The sequence below is a fragment of the Platalea leucorodia genome (genome assembly GCF_965183815.1).
Source record: "Platalea leucorodia genome assembly, chromosome: 6".
NCBI classification, from domain to species: domain Eukaryota; kingdom Metazoa; phylum Chordata; class Aves; order Pelecaniformes; family Threskiornithidae; genus Platalea; species Platalea leucorodia.
Window position 1 is genome coordinate 74,815,394 of NC_138828.1, and position 20,530 is coordinate 74,835,923.

The 20,530-nt window shown below is 37.1% G+C and overlaps 1 protein-coding gene across 3 annotated transcripts in view; it reads right to left on the reverse strand.

Annotated features, from left to right (window-relative positions):
- Positions 1-605: 605 nt before the first annotated feature.
- Positions 606-20,530, reverse strand: part of ACOX3 (acyl-CoA oxidase 3, pristanoyl) — a 35,539-nt gene continuing 15,614 nt past the window's right edge. For 2 of the 3 annotated variants that reach the window (XM_082315747.1, XM_082315749.1), the window contains 11 exons: positions 17,704-17,800; positions 17,101-17,283; positions 15,568-15,690; positions 13,252-13,372; positions 12,749-12,868; positions 11,996-12,109; positions 10,188-10,303; positions 7,379-7,553; positions 6,839-6,906; positions 6,058-6,144; positions 1,506-2,383 (listed from right to left, as the gene is read on the reverse strand). In XM_082315747.1, coding sequence (XP_082171873.1) covers positions 2,264-2,383; positions 6,058-6,144; positions 6,839-6,906; positions 7,379-7,553; positions 10,188-10,303; positions 11,996-12,109; positions 12,749-12,868; positions 13,252-13,372; positions 15,568-15,690; positions 17,101-17,283; positions 17,704-17,800 — 1,324 coding nt within the window. In that variant the 3' untranslated portion in view covers positions 1,506-2,263. Of the gene's footprint in view, positions 796-1,505; positions 2,384-6,057; positions 6,145-6,838; positions 6,907-7,378; positions 7,554-10,187; positions 10,304-11,995; positions 12,110-12,748; positions 12,869-13,251; positions 13,373-15,567; positions 15,691-17,100; positions 17,284-17,703; positions 17,801-20,530 lie in introns of those variants that run through there. The other variant, XM_082315748.1, reaches the window with a different exon arrangement.

Below are 20,530 nucleotides of genomic sequence, written 5' to 3' on the forward strand. Positions count from 1 at the left end.
CAAAGAGCTTCTATTGGGACATCCTGAATTATGGTACCTCATTAGAAAAGAAGAAAGAATAGAGGCAGAAAAAACACAGGCACCACTGACTATCTCTGGCAAGGAAAATGAAGTTAAATAAAATACAGGTAAGGTTTAAGAAGATAGTTTTTATCCATTTTTCCAATGGGACTATAAACAACAGTTTCTGCATTTTGGCATTTTTGTTTGCTTGTTGTTTGGTTTTGTTTTGCGTTTTTTTTTTTTTTTACTGAAGTGTCTTGAGGGTGAGCATCTTTAATTGACCTTGAACTTGTGGTGGTAAAATTATTAATATTTAAGATTTAGAGGTCTAAGAAGTTATCTTTACTAAAAGCACATTCCTTTTGACTAAAAGCTAACAGCCTGTGATTGTTTCCAGCTTCCCACTTCTGAGCTAAGGTAACACAGGTTGTGCCGCTACTACAAGCTCCACCAAGAGCATCTCTTCATATAGTCATATTATTTACTGTTTGGTTCCGTAGAACTGTAGCAGTTAGCAACCTACCTAAGGAGTCCATGCCTACAGGGATGGATACCTGGCTTTGTTAACACTGAAATGATTGCTTTTCCTCACCTCTTTCTTTCTTTTTTCTGAAACGGTATATAGGTTGGTTCTTTGCAATCAGTTGGCTGAGAATGGGGGAGCAGAGGGGGAGATGCTCTCCGAATGTTCTCTCACTATGATCATAGTTAATAAAGCCTCTGTCTGGTCTGTCCTAAGTTGTACTTGCGTTATTATGCACTTGGAGTCCCCAGATTCTCTGACAAACTGCCCTGAAAAATACAAACAAAAACTTAAAAAAAAAATCTTGTTAGTAAATAAATGTACGCTGAGGTACTCTGAGAAATTTTTTTAACACTGGGCTTTCAATACATTCTCCAGCCATGAAATGTTTCCTGACCTGTGTCAGATTTAGATGGAATAAAAGAAGCCTCTACAGAACTCCTTGGTCACATTGTGGCAGTCTGTAAATACTTACAAACTTTCATATATTGACACTGCAACAATAGATGAAATTATAAAACCCCACAAGGACAAGGGTCTGATTCTGCTCAAGTAGAATTCAACATTCAAGTATTGAAATTGCATTTATTTAATAGCCCAAGCCATAAGTCATCTCTGATTAGCCATCAATAATACTCAATTTTTTAACTTACAAAATCATCTCTTTGGCTTGATAGGATTGCTCAAAACAGTAAGGGCAACAGGAATCAGGTTTTAACAGTACTTCAGTTCATAGATACAATAAAGGAAAAAATGAATCTTCTTCACAGCATATCTAAAACATAAAATATTCTGAATTTTCAGCTTTGTTACGTGTCTCTTTCATTTGTGAATAAAAACATTTGATAGTACAGCTGAAAGAGAAATATCCTAATATGTTCAATAATGCCTACCACTGTCGTATGTACTTATAAGACCACATTTACAATAATTCAAGTACATTCTGACTTAAAACACAGATACAGTTTCTATGTCTGTCAATGTATCCCAGGCTTGATACTGGTTTTGCAGTACTGAAAACGTTATAACCAACTAAGAACGTATATAAGACTTACAAGTTTACATTACCATAATTTTTTTTAAAAAAGATGTATAAATGAGTTGTTTTCAATTAATTTTATCTACAGAGTTATACACAATTCAAAAACAGATTATCTAAAATCCCAATCCTCTCCTGCATTGAAAGACCGATCAAGTAGTTTAACACAGAGGCATATGAAGTAAATCAGAATAGCTTCACAGACTTCAAAGGGGCTGTTGGAAATGATTCCCATCCCTTAATACAGGTTTATCACTGTTGGTGTTCTTGATGTCTTTTTTCTTTTTTCTTCAAAATCTCCTTTATTTTGCTTTTGTTCAGCTTATTCATAATCCCTGGTGGGAAATGTTTTTTAATTATTTAACTTCTGCAATATGACAGTAAAGTCAAGAGACTGATTGGAACATTTCTTGCATAGAAACTTTGCAAAGCAGTGATCATAATGAATCTTCATTTTTTTTGTGCTTAATTGAGTAAATATGAATAGTGTGCAGATGTGTTGCTCTTGCTCCTGTCATTATTATGTTAACAGTCCCTGAGACCAAGTTGGACTTGATTTCATAGTTATTTCAAAACTTGGCACTTCTCTATGAAAATCTCTTTCATTTTCAGTGTTTGACATGTGGTCTCATTTCCTCCTGATGTTTGAAATACGGTATCCATCTCAGGCCCATCCAGCCTCTTAGAAGTTGTTTGGTTTACAATCTTGACCTCAGCCTGCCTATAACAGGTTTATTAATACAAAATTCTGCCCACCATGAAGGTCTGTTCAGAGCTTTGCTGCCTTGAAGGATCTCTGCCCACATATTTTTATATAACTGCAAAATAATAATAAAAAAGGATTAATTCATACAGAAAATAAACCAAAGAAAACTTCTGCAAGATAAATTATCTAACTTATTCGTTGAAATGAGATTGTGATTGAATTTCTAGAGAACAAATGTGAATAATTAAGTACAGACAAGAACAAACACAAAGATAAAGCACAAAATTTCAAAGTACTGTAAACATCAGGTATATGTGTAAATTATTTAGATCATCCTTGGCGTAAGAGCAGGAAACCAGTAACCTGTATAATTTCTTGTCTTCAACTTGACCCGAGTTGTGTTATCAAAGGTAGAAATTTGGAAACAAGGTTATATTAAGCTAATCTTTGCTCTGTCCAAACCTGAAAACTGTGTCTGAAAGCACTTGTGCATGTCTGTTTTTACCTTTATTTCAACGCATTTCTGGAAAGTATCATAACTTCTCTCCCAGATGTGAACTGTTCGATCAGAGCATAAGAAATTCCTCTCTCATAAGCAGAATGTTAATTCATTATCTTCATTAATTTGCAATTTTATGTGGAACAGTTAAAAAAAAAGTACAGGGGAAGTAAATTCTGCAAAAGTATAATTTTAGCAATATTTGGCAGTTCATAATTAACTGAAGCTTAAAACTTTAATTAATGTTATAGAAAGATGAGGAAAGGAAGGCCATATTTTCAGCAGTAAGTTGGAGTACAGTATAATACAATATTAAGGTAGTATAAAAGCAGTCAGTTATGTAAAGTGAAAAGCCTTTCTTCTACATCAGAAGATGGCTTGGCCCTGTATATTTGTGATGATTTAAATAAATATTGAAATATAATATATTTAATATTGAATATATTTTTACCTTGATTACAGGGGCTAGTGTTAACTATTTATTCCATTCCAAGTTTGATTTAATATTGTCTAACAATTTTTAATTAACCTTGAAATAAATGTGGCGATAATTTCACATACTTAAGCTGAGACTGTGAAAGCTTCTATGGGGAAATGATGTCCACACCATCAAAGTTTCTTTTAAAGAGAATCTGAATTCTTATTTAGTGCTTAAAGCTGCCCATAACAAATTTGGAAACTTTTCTTCCACTCCGATTAAGATCTACGGCTTGTGGTGCAAGACACTCCACTGCAGTACAACACAGGTTATCCTGAATTAAATTCATTTTCCTGTTATGCTTGGATAATCCATTCTTTACCATACTGTAATTTTTACCAAAATGTTTGCATTGGGTTTTAGAAGTTGCAAAGATAGCAATGAATAGAGAATTAAATAGAGACAACCAGGAGACAAGGAGCTTTATTAAGTATTTTCTCTGAGTGAGGGATTGGCAGCCTTTTTCAAATTTCAGTTGAAAATATTTATACAAGTTGAAAACCACAGACTTAGAGGCAGTTCAGAAAACCTTTCTGAATCCTGCAGAACACGGGTTGGCTATCACTCCTTGAAATTATTTTCTCAATATGACTCAATGAATATACAGAAACCTTACCAAATATTTAGTACACGAGGAAGTCACTAGTGTTGAGAGTCCTATCTGCATGTCTCACGTATTATATTCCTAACATTAATCTCTAATATTAATATCTAATATTAATAAGCCTCTGTGGCTTCTGTAGTTGTGTGAGCTAAGAGCTAGCCAAAGAGGAGCTAGCCGAATCCATTACATGACAGCTTTATCAGCTGCTGATAAGAAATCTCCAGCTACCTGCTAGAAAGGGGTAGTATTCTAGGAACGGATCACGGGGTACTTGCACCATATCTTATATTCCTGTCTATAGCATCTGCTCACAGCTTCTGTTAGAGACAGAATAATGGGTGAAAAAAGGCTTTTGGCCAATACAGATATTCTTAACATTCTTACAGATGATGTTCCTTCTCTTACAGTTCCCTTTGGAGCTTCCCTCCCATGACCTCTTTCATTAAATTAATCCTCAAAAATCTACAGAAATGGAAACAAAGTTTCCAGTGATGATTATAGTCCTCTTGCTGAGATGGCTGGATATGTAGAGCTAGCCTTTCCTCCTTTATGTGTAGAGACTGTGTTACCAAAGTAATCATTCTGTTAGGTCAGCGTCTTGTTAGAAACATCTGGACTGCCTTCTGTATTGCTTGATCACCATGGGAACGATGGACAACTTTAGACACGAAGACACAGACAGAGAATATTGAAAAGCATTGAGGACACTTGACTCAGCAATCCTGTCAAACTTCCTGGCAGTCTCCCCAGGCTCTTAAGTGATTCTCTACAGGGTCTATCCACACTAGACCAAACCAGTGTACTGTGACACCAATCTCTACATAATAGTTATCCCACAGCTTGGCCCTGCTGAGTAGGGTTGGCCAGTAAGCAAGAATTTTGGTTTGCTGAGACTTTGGAATGAAATTCAGCTCTTTAAATATGTCAGGGGAAAAAAAAAAAGCAGAGAGGGACCATGACCTAGTATAGCCAAATCCATGGTGCACCCACATCCTGAATCCTGCTTGTAGGTCTGGTTACGACAACTCAGAAAGGATGTGGCAGAACCAGGAAAGATACAGAGAAGAAAAACATGGCCTATCAGAGGAACGAGAAGGCCCCCACAGATAGTAAATGTATAAGGACTGGAACCTGGAAGTATTTTTTCACAATACTCATAATTAAATTATGGAAATTATGGTGTCATGGAAGTCAAAAGACAGCTGAATTTGAAAATGGATGGGAAAAATGACTGGAGGATAGATACATCTGCGGCTATTAAACAGAATGATATAAATACAACCTATGGCATGAGGTATCTCTTAAACCACCAACTGCCAACAGTTGAGACACCAGGGAAAGAACACCTTCATATTTCATCTGTTTCATACAGTGTTCTCCTTGGCCACTGTCAGTTACAGAGTATTCTGTGAACTGGATCCAGTATGGCCATTTTTATGCTCTTGATTCAACTCTTGCTTTGTGTAATTTAGACTATACAAAAAAATATCTCTCAGCCTTGACAAGGATGGCTTATATATCCATTAAAGCAAGAAGTAGTAATAACAAAACAGCAAGCTTCAAGTCTGTATTAAGATTACTCAGATCCCTTGGGTAATGCTGTACCTTGCACTGGTCAGTACAAGATACTCTGTCATATCCTAGAATTCCCAGTGGATAAACAGAATTCTTAAGAGAATTGTGCCGTTTCTGATATAATTTTTAACTGGAACAAGTTTTAAATTTTCCATTCTCTTATTAAAAGAAAAATTTTATGAAGATTTAAAAGAAAGAAGTAATTTCTACACCATTTATATGCACATCACACAAACTGGGTGTAATGTGAATATCAATAAAGGCAGCAAAAGTCCTAGGCAGAGAAGAAATCCACCTCACCACCTCTCCAAGGTATTAAGCTATATAGTAAAGACATGTTACTCCTTAAGGAATCATAGGATATGGTATAATTTATTTTTTTTTATTCAGCAGCACAGATGCCCACAAGAGCAAACTAGGGCAATTCTGTATGAGTTTCGCATTGAAGCGTATCTCCAGCAAACGCAAAATGTCATTTTCTGCTGACATCAATTTGTCTGGTACTTTCCACTGATAAAGTGTCTTCCTTTTCTTTTGTAGCTGTGAAGTGTCTTGAATATGTTGTGGCAATTTACAGGCAATACCCTTCTTAATGATTAAACTTAAGAATTTTAAAATGGGTTTCCTTACCTCTCCATTAGCTTTACCAATGGGAGAGTTGAGAATGAAGTCAGGAGGAGCAAAGACATCAACCAGGGCAACTGCATCATCTTTCAACTGTTTAAAAACAAAAGACATACATTTGGCAACTTCTGTAGTTGTCTATGGCTACCTGTGAACTACAGAGCAGCATAAAGATTATTTTCATAAAGTACCAGCTATCGGTAACTTAAAAGAAATCCACAATAAGGTGTCTAGATTTATTCTGCCTTTTTTCCTTCCAGGGTAATTGCCAAAAGAGACTGTATTTTAAATGTTTTCCTCCTTTGCTTATGGGTTTTAAAACACATTTTAACCAAGATGGTACTGTTTACACACATAAAAACACATATTGTTTATCTATAAAAATATAACATCCAGATTCTTCTTTGAAATTTTGCTTACCTGCAAAGAATATAATCCAGTTTGAAAAGCTTTTGTGTTGAGAAAAAAAATTAATGAGCTAACACAATAATGAAATAAATAGAACTGGACTGCAGTATTACACTGGCTTTCCAATCAAGATTGCAAGGCCACAAATGATAGAGCGTTATTTTGTAACATATATTGTTTTTAATTTTTTTGCTAAATTAACTAGGACTAGATTCAGAGTCAATGAGTTACTAAACTTTACAGAAAGTTATTCAGAAACTATTAATGCAATATCCTGCTAATTTACCCCTTGAAGTAGAGAATAACTGATATATCTCTTTTTTTAGTATTTCTGTACTATATTATTATTTAATCACAACAAACAATATTGAAGGCTTACCCTGTAGCAGAGCTCCAGAATAGCATCCTGAATAAATCTACCAGCTTGTTCACCTGAAGCATAGCCACCTGCAAATACATTCACAAAGAAGCTTATATCAGTTAAGATTACACTGATACAATCCTTTTATGAAGAAGTTTAGCAGTTCAGTATTCAAGAGACTAAATAGATGCTCCTGTGTAATTGGATTGACTGTCTTTCATGAATGAATTGACTACAAAACCGTTAATCTAAGACATTTGGAGCCTTCTGCATTAACAAGCCACAGCATCTTGCTGCCTATCCCTCATCCTCTCCCCCAAGCACTGGACCACAGCAAAACTTGTGAGCGCTCCATCATGTCTGATCTAAGAGAGTCTTTTGGGTTAATTTGTCACTCCGCATTCCTGCTCCTGAAAATTTTGTCCAGAATGATTGTTATATATTACACAGGCAATAAGAAAATGCTCTAATCTAAATCCTAATTAGGAGTCCCTCTCCCTGCCAAGTTATGACTTTTATAAAGTGACATGCACAGTATATTCAGGGAGCTGATCTCACCTTGGTACAGCAGAGCCAGGTGTTTACTCAAAGACCAGAGTCCATACAGAGCACTGAGATTCTTAAGCACTGGCTGCAGAGTAGATGGTATGCTGGGATCGTGAGTGTAGTCATGATACCTTTGTAAGACTGTTTGTTCAATAAAAGCAATGGCTAACGATCGACAGTAGTACACCTTAGGAAACAGAAAAGAAGGACACTGAGTAACAAAATACAAGGAACCAATCCTCAGCTGGTGCAAAATGGCATTGCTCTGGTGAAGTTACTGGAGATTTGTTGATTTAGATCTGCTGATCTAGTTTGAGATTAAAGAAAGTCTAAGAAGAAAATCTAGGAGAAAACTCTTTCTACCATGTCTTTGCCAAGGTTAGTCATGAAATGCCTCTTAGAAATAAGATCCTAATTGTCCACTGTGTTCCAGTCTGGGTACTCTCTTATACCAATCCAAAGGGAGCACAGATTGCATGCCTGTTACCAGTGTAATTTGGCAGTTGCACCCAGACTGTACGGGATCAAGTAGCTACATCAGAGAGAAGACCATGCAAAACCAGGTCTGCTGACTTTAGGATCATTAATAAACACATATAACTCTAATAAGATAAAGGCAGGTTTACATTTATTTAATACTATTCAGTTTTATAAAGAGGATAAAATCTTCAAAGCGGTTCAGTAACCTACTGAAAACAAAAAATCTGATCATGTTAGCATGAGTGGATTCTGTTTATGGATTGCAATAGATTGCAATAGATTGCAATATGTTTTCAAAGAACTATCCAACTAATCCTTGCCAACTATTTGATCAGAAAGGCAAGTCACCAGTTACTGTTAATACGGAGTATAAAACCTTAAGTGATTGTACTCAAATAGGAACACTTGTCTACTTTTATATACTTTACCTTTGCTGTATCATAGCATATGTCCTACCATGAAATAGACTGCAGACTGAAAACATTCTAGTTGGTGAACAGAAGGGGAATATGAAACCATTGCTGCTGTGGCTGATTTGCTGCAATGCTGTAAACTGGTGTCTGTTTTTAGCCCAATTGTTCAGGGTTTTTTTTTTTTAATTTAGAATTAGTTGATTAGTTTTCCTTTTTTTCTTTTAAATACCTGGATCATGCTTGCATTTAAATCCACTGTGGCATTTAAAAAAGGCATATTCCAAAGATTACTGTCTCTCTCTTGATAGCTGTTCAGTGGCATACTTACATCCAAGCTCAGATACAAGTATGAACTGCAAAATACACATCTATTCTCTCCAGGTTTAGGGAGTCCTTACTAGATGGTTTAGTCCCCTTACTAGATGGACTTTTTCAGATAAGAATGTCAATTCCCTAGTCAGAATGAAACAAATCTTAACATCGCAAATGAAGCATTAATTCCCTGTTCTTCTCCCCTGTAATTTTATTTCCTTCTTTACCTTTGCTTGCACTTCTGTATTGTTTCTATCAAGCTATCCCCAAACCAAAATAACCTAGGGATAGGCTAGGAATCTCTTCCAGATCTCCCATAGCAAGAACAAATATTATATATTAGTCAGCCACTGGGCTGACAGAAAAGTGCTTCTTCACGCCCAGAAAGTTTTAAATCAAGTATGTTCACGTCTTTAAAGCACAGCTTGTAAATCATTTTCAGATGTTTTTGAGGTGTGCCATTTAAAATAAAAAAAAATCCCGCTGTCCTAAAGATGAATTGTAGGGAGAAAAGAAAACCTAATGACCTAATGTATATCAATGCCTATCTCAAAAGCAGTTGTGTGCCTAAGTATCTTTAAATTTTAGCACATTTGACCACAAAAGAGAAGAGAACCTTCATACTTCTGAGCAAACCATTTTCTCTAACACACTGGCCCCAGCACCAGCCTCCCAAGAGCTGGCCAACTGACAGGCAATCAGACTTGAATTTCTGGCAATACCCATTCTGAATTTGACCCTGAAGAGTTTCTCTAATAAGCTGCTTCTAGGGTAAAAACAGGAAAGATTTCCTCCACTCTTCCAGTGGTTTCACACACACCATCCCCTGATGAAGCTAGGCTGGCTCTTCCTAGGTGCAGAGCTGAATACTCCCTCCTGATGTTCTTTAATGAGCTTTGCAGATAAGGTGAATGACACTGGCCATCTTCAGGGAACAGACCCCCTCTCCTCAGTGACAAATGACAAGTATTCTTTCGTTGGATGCAAGCCAGTTTTTCTCATGGAGGTAACGGAAGAATTTGGGAAGCTTGGGGATATACATTGAAATTTGGAGTTAAGCCATTCCTAGCTGTTGAAACTCTCTGGTGAGAGAGTGGATCTGCTATATGTAGATTGTCAATGTTTCCTTTTCAGGTTCCAGTGCTGTCAGTCTGGTATCTTTCACGAGTACTTTGCACTATAGAAATTAGAGATGGAAAAGACCTATTAGGTCATCTAGTTTACCTACCCGCCAGAGCAAGATTCTTTCCTACAGTATGTATTTGGCCACAAGAGCAGATGGAGATGTAATAATCAGATGCTGCAGTAGATTTAATCGTAGTAGATTTAGTCTTCAGAAGTTGTGCTATCAAAATTACAGACGTCACCCAGCATGCGCCTGCAACTTTTCTGAAGGGAAATGTATCCTGGAAGACTTCTGCTGATGGTAACTGTCCTCCTGCTATCATGTTCAATACAATGCACGTGGACAGGTATTACATTTTATTAGTTAATTTGACTTGCTGCTTTATGCTTGAGGAAATTGTACTTCACGACACAAGAAGATAAAACTAGCAGGATCTGACAAACTTGGACGAAAATAAGTAAATAAAATAAGAAAGCTGAATAAGTATTACCTGACAGTTGTTTTTTGCCTCAAAATCACTTCGCCCAGACTGCTTCTCCTTGCTCAGCTTTAGGTCACTTTCTCGGAGCAGGTAGCAAACCAGCCATTTATATGCTGCTAATGGAACTTCGAAAAAGAGAAAACCCAAATTCTTAACATTCACATTTATAACGCAAGAAGTCACATGCAGATTCTACTGCAGTCTCAGTTTTTGTTACCCGAGATGAAAAGTGAAAGTGTTAATTAATCAATCCATTAACAAGACACTTTGCCCATTACTGTAGATGCAATAAATAACACCTGGGTAAGACAGTCAGATTGTAACTGTACAGTGAAGACATACCATGCCTGACCATACACCAGTTCAAACGGACCCCAAGCTAAAAGACAAGGTATATCCACAGCTCAATTTAGACTTCCGACTCGATCAAATTTTTTTAGCTTGATATTTTCTTCCCATATGAAGACTTAGGTCTGCAAGGTACTCAGTGTCTTCTGAGAATACAAGAACAGAAGACAGTCCACATTTTGTGGAAGCACATGACTTCTAACATTGCAAAGGTGGCTGAATGTAATCGCATTTGAATGACCTGCTTTGTACATAAGTGCGTTATATTTTTAGAGCAACCTGGAACTATTAAGGAAAAAAGCAGCATAAAGTCCTTGTATGAATCCTGCTTGCTTGTATTTTAGCTTAAGATTTAATGTAGAATATTAATTAGGCAATTGTGAGTGTTCACATGCTGCCTAAATTTAGGCACCTAAATTAACAGTCCAGTTTCTAACAGAATGGAACAAGAAACAGATTCAGATATTTTTAAAACTATAGTCTGGTTCAGTAGGTGTTACAAGAGAGCAGAGAACATCTGCTTAGGTATCAGTTTGTGCTCTGCTGGATTTCACAAGTTGGAGACATACAACAAAGAAGAAAGCAAGCAGTTGTTTTGAACCAGTCTTCTTCTCATAGGCCTTTGTATTTTGCAGTTATTCAGAATTACCCCACAGCTATTATGATACTATCTCACTTGGTACTATGCATCACTATCCGAAGTTCAGCCTTTTTGCAATTATTTGAGCACTGAAGTGGTTAGTGAATTCCAGGAATCAACTCGATTGCCCCTTATATATTAAGACTGGAGTTTCGTCCCCCAGTATGTTCTCAGTTTCACAGATTCACTTTTGCTCAATGCCCTGTCACCATCTCATTATATGCTCATTTCTTTGTTAATTTTTGCCTCCAAGGGCCAATCTGGGCTCACAGTGATACAAAAGTGGGAATGGCATCTCATGTCATACTTGATTTGGTTATAGCAGAGTAAGCCAGGAAAACTGCATGGAATTTTCTTTCTCCAGTACTCATTTTTCTCTATGCAACCAAAAGCAACTGTCAAAAGCAGACACACTTAAAGCCTTTTTAATGTATTTCTACATCACTTGTATGGTTTTCTAAAATAAGATATTTTAGTGATATAAGGTAGTGGCAATCAATGCCCCTTACAACAGTTTCACTTGAAAACAATAATACAATGACAAAAAAACTAGATCACAAATGCTATTTTAGAGGAAGAAAAATGAAAAGAAAAAAAAATCTGATGCTATCCTCTGTTCCAGAATAGAGGCTGGGGACAACAGGACATACTTTGAAATGCAAACTATGTTCTTAGTAAACTGAAATGCATATGATACAAAGAAAGCCAGCAAATAGTAATATGACAAATATCTAATATGTAGCAGAAGTTGAATCTCAAATCTCTGGATTCTTTCCTCTGGAAAGGAATTTAAGATTTCAGAATCAGTTTAATAACAGCAGAAGGCTACCTGAGGAGTCCATGCAATCTTCAACACTAATGGCTGTGAATTTCCAGCCAAGGATATGATGATAGTCTTGCAAAACGTTTATTGTTCCAAAAGGGGATTCAAAAGGAGCTTTATCTGAAATACCAAAGAAAATAAAAATTATTTATGAGAAAAGAAATCAGACTCTTTGGAACTAAAAGCCTATTACAAAGCCATGCATACAGTTGATAGGCCAGATGCAATTAGGCCATAATCTTTATTTTATTATGGCCTAGTCCAGCCAAATGGGGACTGGGAGACAAGTGCTGAAAAACCTGACATCACTGCCTATGAGCCCCATAAGATTCAACTTCTATTGCTGAGTTTTCCAGTTCTGTAAGATGCTAGAAAATTGAAACAAAATCTAGAGAACTACAAAATGTACTCATGGATATTCCTACCAAATTAGGTGATACAAATTTTTTTAAGTACAGTGAGCAGAGGGTACCCAGAATTACAACGATTTTAGCACTTCTCAGGGAGTAAGATACTACTTAACTTGATTAGAGATGGCAAAACATCTAGCTAGCTTCTGCAAGACTTATGAGAAAGAATATTTCTTGCAGCAAATATCTGTGTATCGTGAATGTATCATATGATGGAGTCTGTAGCACATTATTTATGCTCTACAAAATGATTAAATGACTGTCAATTGCTTTCAGTATGAAATTGCCTCCTAATTCCATTAGCTACACACTGTTGGGTCCAGCATAGGATTCCACAATGAAAACTTACCTCTTATGCAATTCATCCAGCTCATTAGGTAGTTGCTGGTTTGCTGAAGCAGGACGTTGTTATCTCCTTCATATGTGCAGTTTGGATCATTGTCATTTCGGATTTCACCCAGACGATTCACTTAAAAAGAACAATTACATAATTTAATATATTGCATTAATATTTAATATATTAGCTTTGTGGAAGCTAAGAGGGATTAAATAATTATTCTGTGACAAAATGCAAGAGTTGTCTGCTCCTGTATGTATAGGTATTGTTACCAACAGATGAGCTTGAAAGCTCACTGTTTAGGTTGTGAAAATGAATATACCAGAAAGATTTTAGAAAAGTGTGGCATTCATCTTACAAGGGGAATTTTCATCTATAAAGTCCGCGTCTTTATTTTTGGAACTGAGACTGAATCACATATTGCTAAAATTCGGACACCATGACACAACAACAGTCAAAGAACACATCAACATAACCATTCTCTTCCTGATCAGATGCAGTAGTCTGTAACTTACTGGCAAGGTAACCATGTCCTCCACAAGCTTCTCGGCACTCCTGAGCTGCCTGCTGAGCAGTCCAAGAAGACAGTGGTTTGCTGGCAGCAGATAAGGCATGAATCTCATGTTCCAAATCAGCCTTTGTGAAAAACAAGTTACAAATGAGTAATATCTTTTACACAAAGTAAGTTTGTGACCAGTTGAAGCCATAGCTATGTGTACTGCTTTATAATGAAGAAAAGAGTAACTGGCAATACATACATAAAATTTTCTGAGATCTGTGTAAGGGCAGAGCATATTTTTTGCTGCCACAAAAAAACCCCGCCACAGCTGAAAAACCTTCACCACTAACTTTCTTATATGGGACAGCAATAATTTGTGCCAGGTAATGGACACATGGGTACATTTTAGCTCAGATGTGCCAGCTGACATGGCATGGCATGGGATAGTTCAGCGCTTGCCAGCCTTTTCTTCCCAAAGATGGAGAGGCAGGTCGTTGAAGGTGGCATGTCCAGAGAAAGCTTCTATCCCCTCTGTGACATAAGCAACCCCTCTCTCCCCAGTCAGCAAGCAGATATTTATAATATTTATTGCCTTACATGGTTTTCACTGATCTTTCAAGCATCAGTTTTGCAAAGAGTAGGAAAACTGAAATGTACCCCCTCAATATCCAGATAATCACAGTAGCCTGCATTTACACTAACTCTGTTGGCCTTTCTTTGAAAATGTGTTTGGAATTCCAGTTTCTGGAGATAGTGGGTTTATACTACCAAAGCTTGTTTAAGAGTAACTCCCTGGTTGGTTTTGTTTGTTTGTTTGTTTTTTAAGATCTCCTGTAGAACAAAAGGAATTCATAAGGATTACATTCTTAACATTGTCAATAATCAGACCTTTTTCTATCATGATTTTTTTTTTTTTCTGATAGCCACTGTTTTGCCCAAGATTAGTGACTGCACTGGAGATCTCCAGAGATAAAATATCAGATTAAAAAAATCAAACACATTCTTCTGTAGTTTGTGCAAAGAGGAAAAATTAGAATATCCAGCCATTAGTACACAAATCTTTCATGAGCTTTACTTTAGCTGAAAAAAGCCTGAGTGTTTAAGTGAGATCTGAGCAATACATAGCCAGTGTGTAGGCCCTAACAATTAATATTGTCAAAATTTTTAAAAATAAATAACATTTATATGCTATAGAACCCCCATACTGAATTTATTTTGACTGAGAATCAGTCCTTGCACAGAGACAGATAGATCAAACTATTTCCTCTGTAACGGGGTGACTTCCAATGGTCTCATTGTGGATGAAAAATTCAGCATTAAGACTCAAAAGTCTTAACTTTTTTCTCCAAAAATATTTATCCTTATTCATGAATATGAATTGCAAACTCAAGCCAGACTAACAGACTCTGTGCAGGAATTCAGAATAGTATCATTTCAGAAAGCCTTTGATATATGCCCCCTGCAGTATCATTTACAACAGTTATAACCTGAATTTGCATTATCATCATATATTTACGATAAACAATTCTGCAAGGGGGCATAACCTTAAATCGCTGTCATGGTTTAACCCCAGTCAGCAACTAAGCACCACACAGCTGGTTGCTCACCCTCCCTGGCCCCGGTGGGACTGGGGAGAGATTCAGCAAAAAATGTAAAACCTGTGGGATGAGATAAAGACAGTTTAATAGGGCAGCAGAGGAAGAGAAAATAATTAATAATAATAGTAATGATGATGATAAAAGAATATACAGAATAAGTGGTGCACAATGCAATTGCTCACCACCCACTGACGGATGCCCAGCCCATCCCCGAGCAGAGATCGCTGCCCCCCGGCCAACTCCCCCCAGTTTCTATACTGAGCATGACGCCATATGGTATGGCATAGCCCTGTGGCCAGTCTGGGTCAGCCCCCCTGGCTGTGCCCCCTCCCAGCTTCTCGCTGGCAGAGCATGGGAAGCTGAAAAGTCCTTGACCAGTGTTAAGCACGACTTAGGAACAACTAAAACATCAGTGTGTTATCAACATTATTCTCATCCTAAATCCAAAACACAGCACTATACCAGCTACTAGGAAGAAAATTAACTCTATCCCAGCTGAAACCAGGACAATCCCACAGAAATCAATAAAACTTTAACCACTTCATCAAAACTAATTTGGATGGTTTTCTGAATGCAACTTTAATCATTACTTTGTATGTCCCATATTTCTGAGACCTTGCTCTAGCATTCTTAATTGTAAGATGGCCTAAGACTTCTAAGTAGGTCCTTCATTTAACAATTTCCAGTTTATTATAGTAAGAACTCAGTGAAGAAGAAATGTGTAAATATCTCACCTGTCTCTGACTCCTTTGCTTTGTCAATAAGCCTGCATAAAATTCTACGAAGTTCTCAAACAGGGATTTGGAGAAATAATCTAAGGCATAAGCAGCAGCCAGATAAGGAAGAAGACGCCATTGCTAGAATAAAAATTAAATAGATTTGATTGCATATTGACGTATATTTTTTATAGTTATATACATGTAACTACCATAATATTGAACCAACCCATTCGTTTTTACTTTGTTCAAATTGGAAAACTGTTTGATGGAGAAGAGAACTTAACAATAACCATCTATAAACATGACTATAAACACCTATAAACAAGTGTAACTACTCTATACAAAAGTTACAGTTGCATTATTCTAGTTCATGCATTTTATGAATTTGTGATAAACATTCTGTTAAACCAGTGCAAAAGTTCACTGAAGCTCTGGGGACCAATGACATATTTTTGCCCTGTGTTTATACAATGTCTGGCATGCCAGGACCAGTGATGATTCATGTGTTTCTTCAGTACCAACATGACAGAGGTTGTAACTGCTTCACTTGCATGTTCGTTGCTGAAGGTACATTAGTGCTGGTTGCATTCTGTGAAAAAAAAACAGGGCTGGGAAGCAGAGAAAAAAGCATCTTTGCTGCTACATGCAACTCAGAGAGCATGAAGGAAAAGCGAAACTGCTCGAGGAAGCTTTTGTGGTAGAGCAAGAAGGGAATGAGAGGTTCAGCAAGTAGAGCCCACAGAACAAGCCAAAACTGAGAAAAATTGAGAGACTTGAATAGTTGGATGCAGACCCTGGCTTATTCGGAAGAGGCGGAAAGAAGGCAGCTTTTGCCTGTTTGTAGAAACCCATGAAATCTCTCAAAGTTGCAAGACTAAGTGCAAACCTGGAAAAAAGCACCCCCTTTGCAAGGACAAGCTAGGCAGGTTTATTTTCAGCATGTCTTATATATTAACCTTTCTCATTCAGCAGATCTGAGTTTTCTCTATTTCCCAGTCACCCTACATACTCTTGTTCTATTTTTTCAGAGCAAAAGGTGTATTTCATCTGCATAATCTGCAGAACAACATTGGTTATATTCCTCTCAAAACTAGTGCTAGCTTGAGACTTCACCACAATGAATGTAATTGATTTCTATACTTTTAAAGCATAAAGGCTAAAAAAGAGAAAATTAGCATAGCAGCAAAAGAGGCATTGACATTTCTAAACAAATACTAGTTTCTACATCTGCAGTACTTTCATGTGTGCATAGAAGACAGTCTTTCTCTAAAAAGGCTACTATTTTAGAAGACAAATGTTTCTAGGTACTTCAGAGAAACATGAATATTTTGGGTTTTGCTATTCCAAGAACTTATGTCAAAAGCCTGATCATGCCAGGAGCAGGTCCTGAGTTGGAATGAACCCCCACAGCCGCACTAGAATGACACTTCAGATGACACAGAAAACTTTAATTTCACTAACTTCAGTGTCACTATTTTGATCTGCAGTAGTTCTGAATCTGAGTTTCATTATATAAAAGTCTGTAGATGTGAATTCCAAAGTATTTACCTGTGTTTGGTATTCAAGAACAGGTATTTCTTCATCATCAGTTGGTCCAAACTGACGGCGAGCTGCTGAGAAGCGAATGGCTATTGATAAGGCAAGCTTTAAATTGGCCATGGAAACTGCTGTGATCACAATTCTGCCAGTGGACAAGGATCCCAGAGCTGCTCTAAAATGCTCTTTAACATCCTGAAAGAATAAAAGACACAGACTGAATGGTGAGGCTAACATTTCATCTACATCCCCTGTAAAGATACAACTCTGGTAGCATGATCAGAAGCCCAGAGGACTGGCTGACTTTGTTCCTTGACACATTCAGATAAGGCATTCAGGCCAGAGTCAAAGTAGTTTCTCTAAACTACTTTGGGATCAGTGGGGTAGCACAAAGAGGAAGAAGTCAGTAAAATCAGTAAGGTGAGTTGAGACATCCCTGAAAGGCAATTAAAAAACCAGCATTCTGACTATCTCATGTGAAATCGTCAACAGCCTTACTGAAGTCCAGGTATCTAGTACTTCCCAACATGAGAGGCTCATTCTCTCTCTCTTAGCCTACTTATACCTTTGTATATTTAACGAACTGTATTAATGAAACAAAACCTTGATTCATACCTTGACTGAACTTGAGTACTTCCCCTCAGCTGTGACATCTCCAGCTATATTCAGTATATTTTCTTTAGGTATCCTGACATTGTGGAACATGGCAAATCTGTTTAAACAAATACACGAGCAATGTAAAATCTACCTCAACATAGTCTGAGCTGTCTACATTACAGAAAAAAGGTCACAACAAAGACACGATTGCACAATGATCTCAGGCATATCAGTGAACTGAAAACAGTGCCTCTCAAGCCAGGTAGGTAATTTTAGGAGAGTATGCCTGGGAGAACAAAGGCTTTCAGACTCAGGGCAGCAGAGGAAATTCAAGACGGGAAATTATTTGTTGTAACTCTTCAGTTTGTTTATTTTTTTTAAAAAAAGATGATGCTTACAAAAACAAAACAAACACCTCATTGAGTCTAGGAGACCATTTCAGCAGCTTCATCAGTAAAGAAGTAAACAACTGCTGGAAGGATGAGCAATGTATTCTGTTTGAGGGGAGGGACAGGTAAAGTTACTTATTAGAGACCTTATACAGAGGCAGTTTGACAGACACTTTCACTGACAGCCCAGGAACCTGAACTGAATTCTCAGTCTGCATGAGTTTAGGTAAGTTACTTAGCTTGATATCTCAGCTATCGAACAGCTTAGGAAGATGAACAACGTCCTTCTCCTGCTTAAAACCTGACTGGGCCATTCTGACTCCTAACAATTCCCTGCCACAAACGATTCTGCAGAACCACGTGCTTTACTGAAGTGTTGTTCAGTCCAGTCTAGAGACTGCTTTGGAATACAGACATTATATATATTTTATGAGTCTAAAATATAGATCTGTGAGGATCATTCCTGTTACTGCAATACAAATGAGGACATAGCTGAAATAGTGCCCTGAGAAGGAACTGAATGGAGAATTTTCCTTTGTTTGAAGTCAAACTAGGATTTCTGTTCCCTGGAATGAGGCATCTTAAAAAGGAAGAGCAAGATAACCTTTTCCAAACTGCGGCATCCTAGCAGCAATAAAGAAGGAAGTTGTTAGAATAGGCAGAATGTCCTGAGTATGCATATTCTTCGGGAAGAAAGCGTATGGACTGTTTCACCCAAATGGGCAATACAACTTGGCACAATAGCACTAATATCAGCTCCACTCACGAATATCTTAGTATCTAATAGCACTTGAAAAGCTGTATTTGTAATCAAAGCAAATTCCTTTTTCCTGCCAATACGGGCTGATCTATTTAATAAGGCTCACGAGAGCCAGGTCTTTCACATTAATAAATTACATAAGGGCTGCATTGCTGCATGTGCTTTAAAATTACGAGTTGTTTCCAAGGAAACATATCTGCATACTGCATTTATTCAGCCTTAGAGATACACACTATTTTCGGACTTAGCCACAGAGAAAAGCATGCTATCCTAACCAAGAACCAGCTGCTTACTGGCCTTAACGATGCTAAAAAGTGCTTTATTAAGTGCCAGTTTCAGTGAGATAACACCACTTTGTAAAAGAAGCTAATTCAGAATTTCCAAAAATCCGACTTCCATCTTTGTTATATATTTTTTTGTATCACTGAAAATAAAAAATCTCATTCAAGAAAGATCTTTTGGTTAAATTCACATTCTCTGCTCCCTATATCCCGAATAAAATCCATCACAACTAAAACTGTATAGCAACTCCAATATTTTTAAGCAACAGTATGCATGTTAGACAGAACTTGAGTTTTTTAATTGTTATTACTCATTAATTACAGGAGAGTGTGTGTGGCAAGGTTTAGGTCCCTAGTTTAGCACTCTCTTTTCCTAGTTACTGTACATCCATAGAACTACAAGAAGGTGCTTCCTCCTAGGCGCTTACAATCCAAGTATAAAGCAAGAAGCTACAAATGTGTTCAAACAAATGGTGAGGCAGACACTAACTACTGAAGAATACTTTCTTGACATGATATGTGCCAGTCACAGCATGTTGGCAGCTAAGCATTGGCATCTTTCATAAGCCATTAGAGCAATTGAGAATTTTAAGGAGGAATCAGAGTGATGAAAGTAAGGGAGCTTCATGGATGTTTACAAAGGATCCCTCCCAAGAAGGAAAAGATGCATGGAGGAAAGCAATGAAATATTATTCTAATAAGCTATTGGATGTGTGATAAAAACTGGAATCATAAGCCAGACTAAAGGAAGAGCTGACCTAACAGAGAGATGATACAAATTTTGGGGCACAGATTAGGAAGAAATTTCAAAGGGCTCCAGCTCTTGGGCCTTCTCTTTGCAAATACATATTTGGAGCATGTTAAGCCCTGTGTGTGATGAATGGTAAGATTCGTGGTAGTAAGGACAATGAACAAGATGGCAAATTGTCCTTTTGTGTTTTACACTGTAGTGATTAGTTGAATTCATTCAGCAAAGCTGTGCAATTGTAGAAAATTATGTATATTGATACGTGCTTGAAACTCTAGAGTTCTTAAAAAGCAAATTCAAATCTACTAATATATAAGGCTATATACTAATAATACTTTTAGGAAATTCAAGCCTACTAATATTGAACATGTGGCAGATGTGTGCCAAACAAAACAGCTCCCAAAATGACCTAAACAGTTTTACCCTCTTTCACTTGTTGTGATACAATCCCAAATAGTTAAATCTAGAGGAAATCTTTTGTTGGAAAGAGTGTTTTATTATAATCTGTCTGACATAAATACAATGTAGCTAATTCTGTACCACATAAAAGATTACCTAGAATTATTTCCATTAAAACCCACATGTATACCCTTCTTATAATAACTTTTTTTCACAGCTAGTGAACCAGAATACTAAATTTCCCATCATTATATAACAATCTATTTTC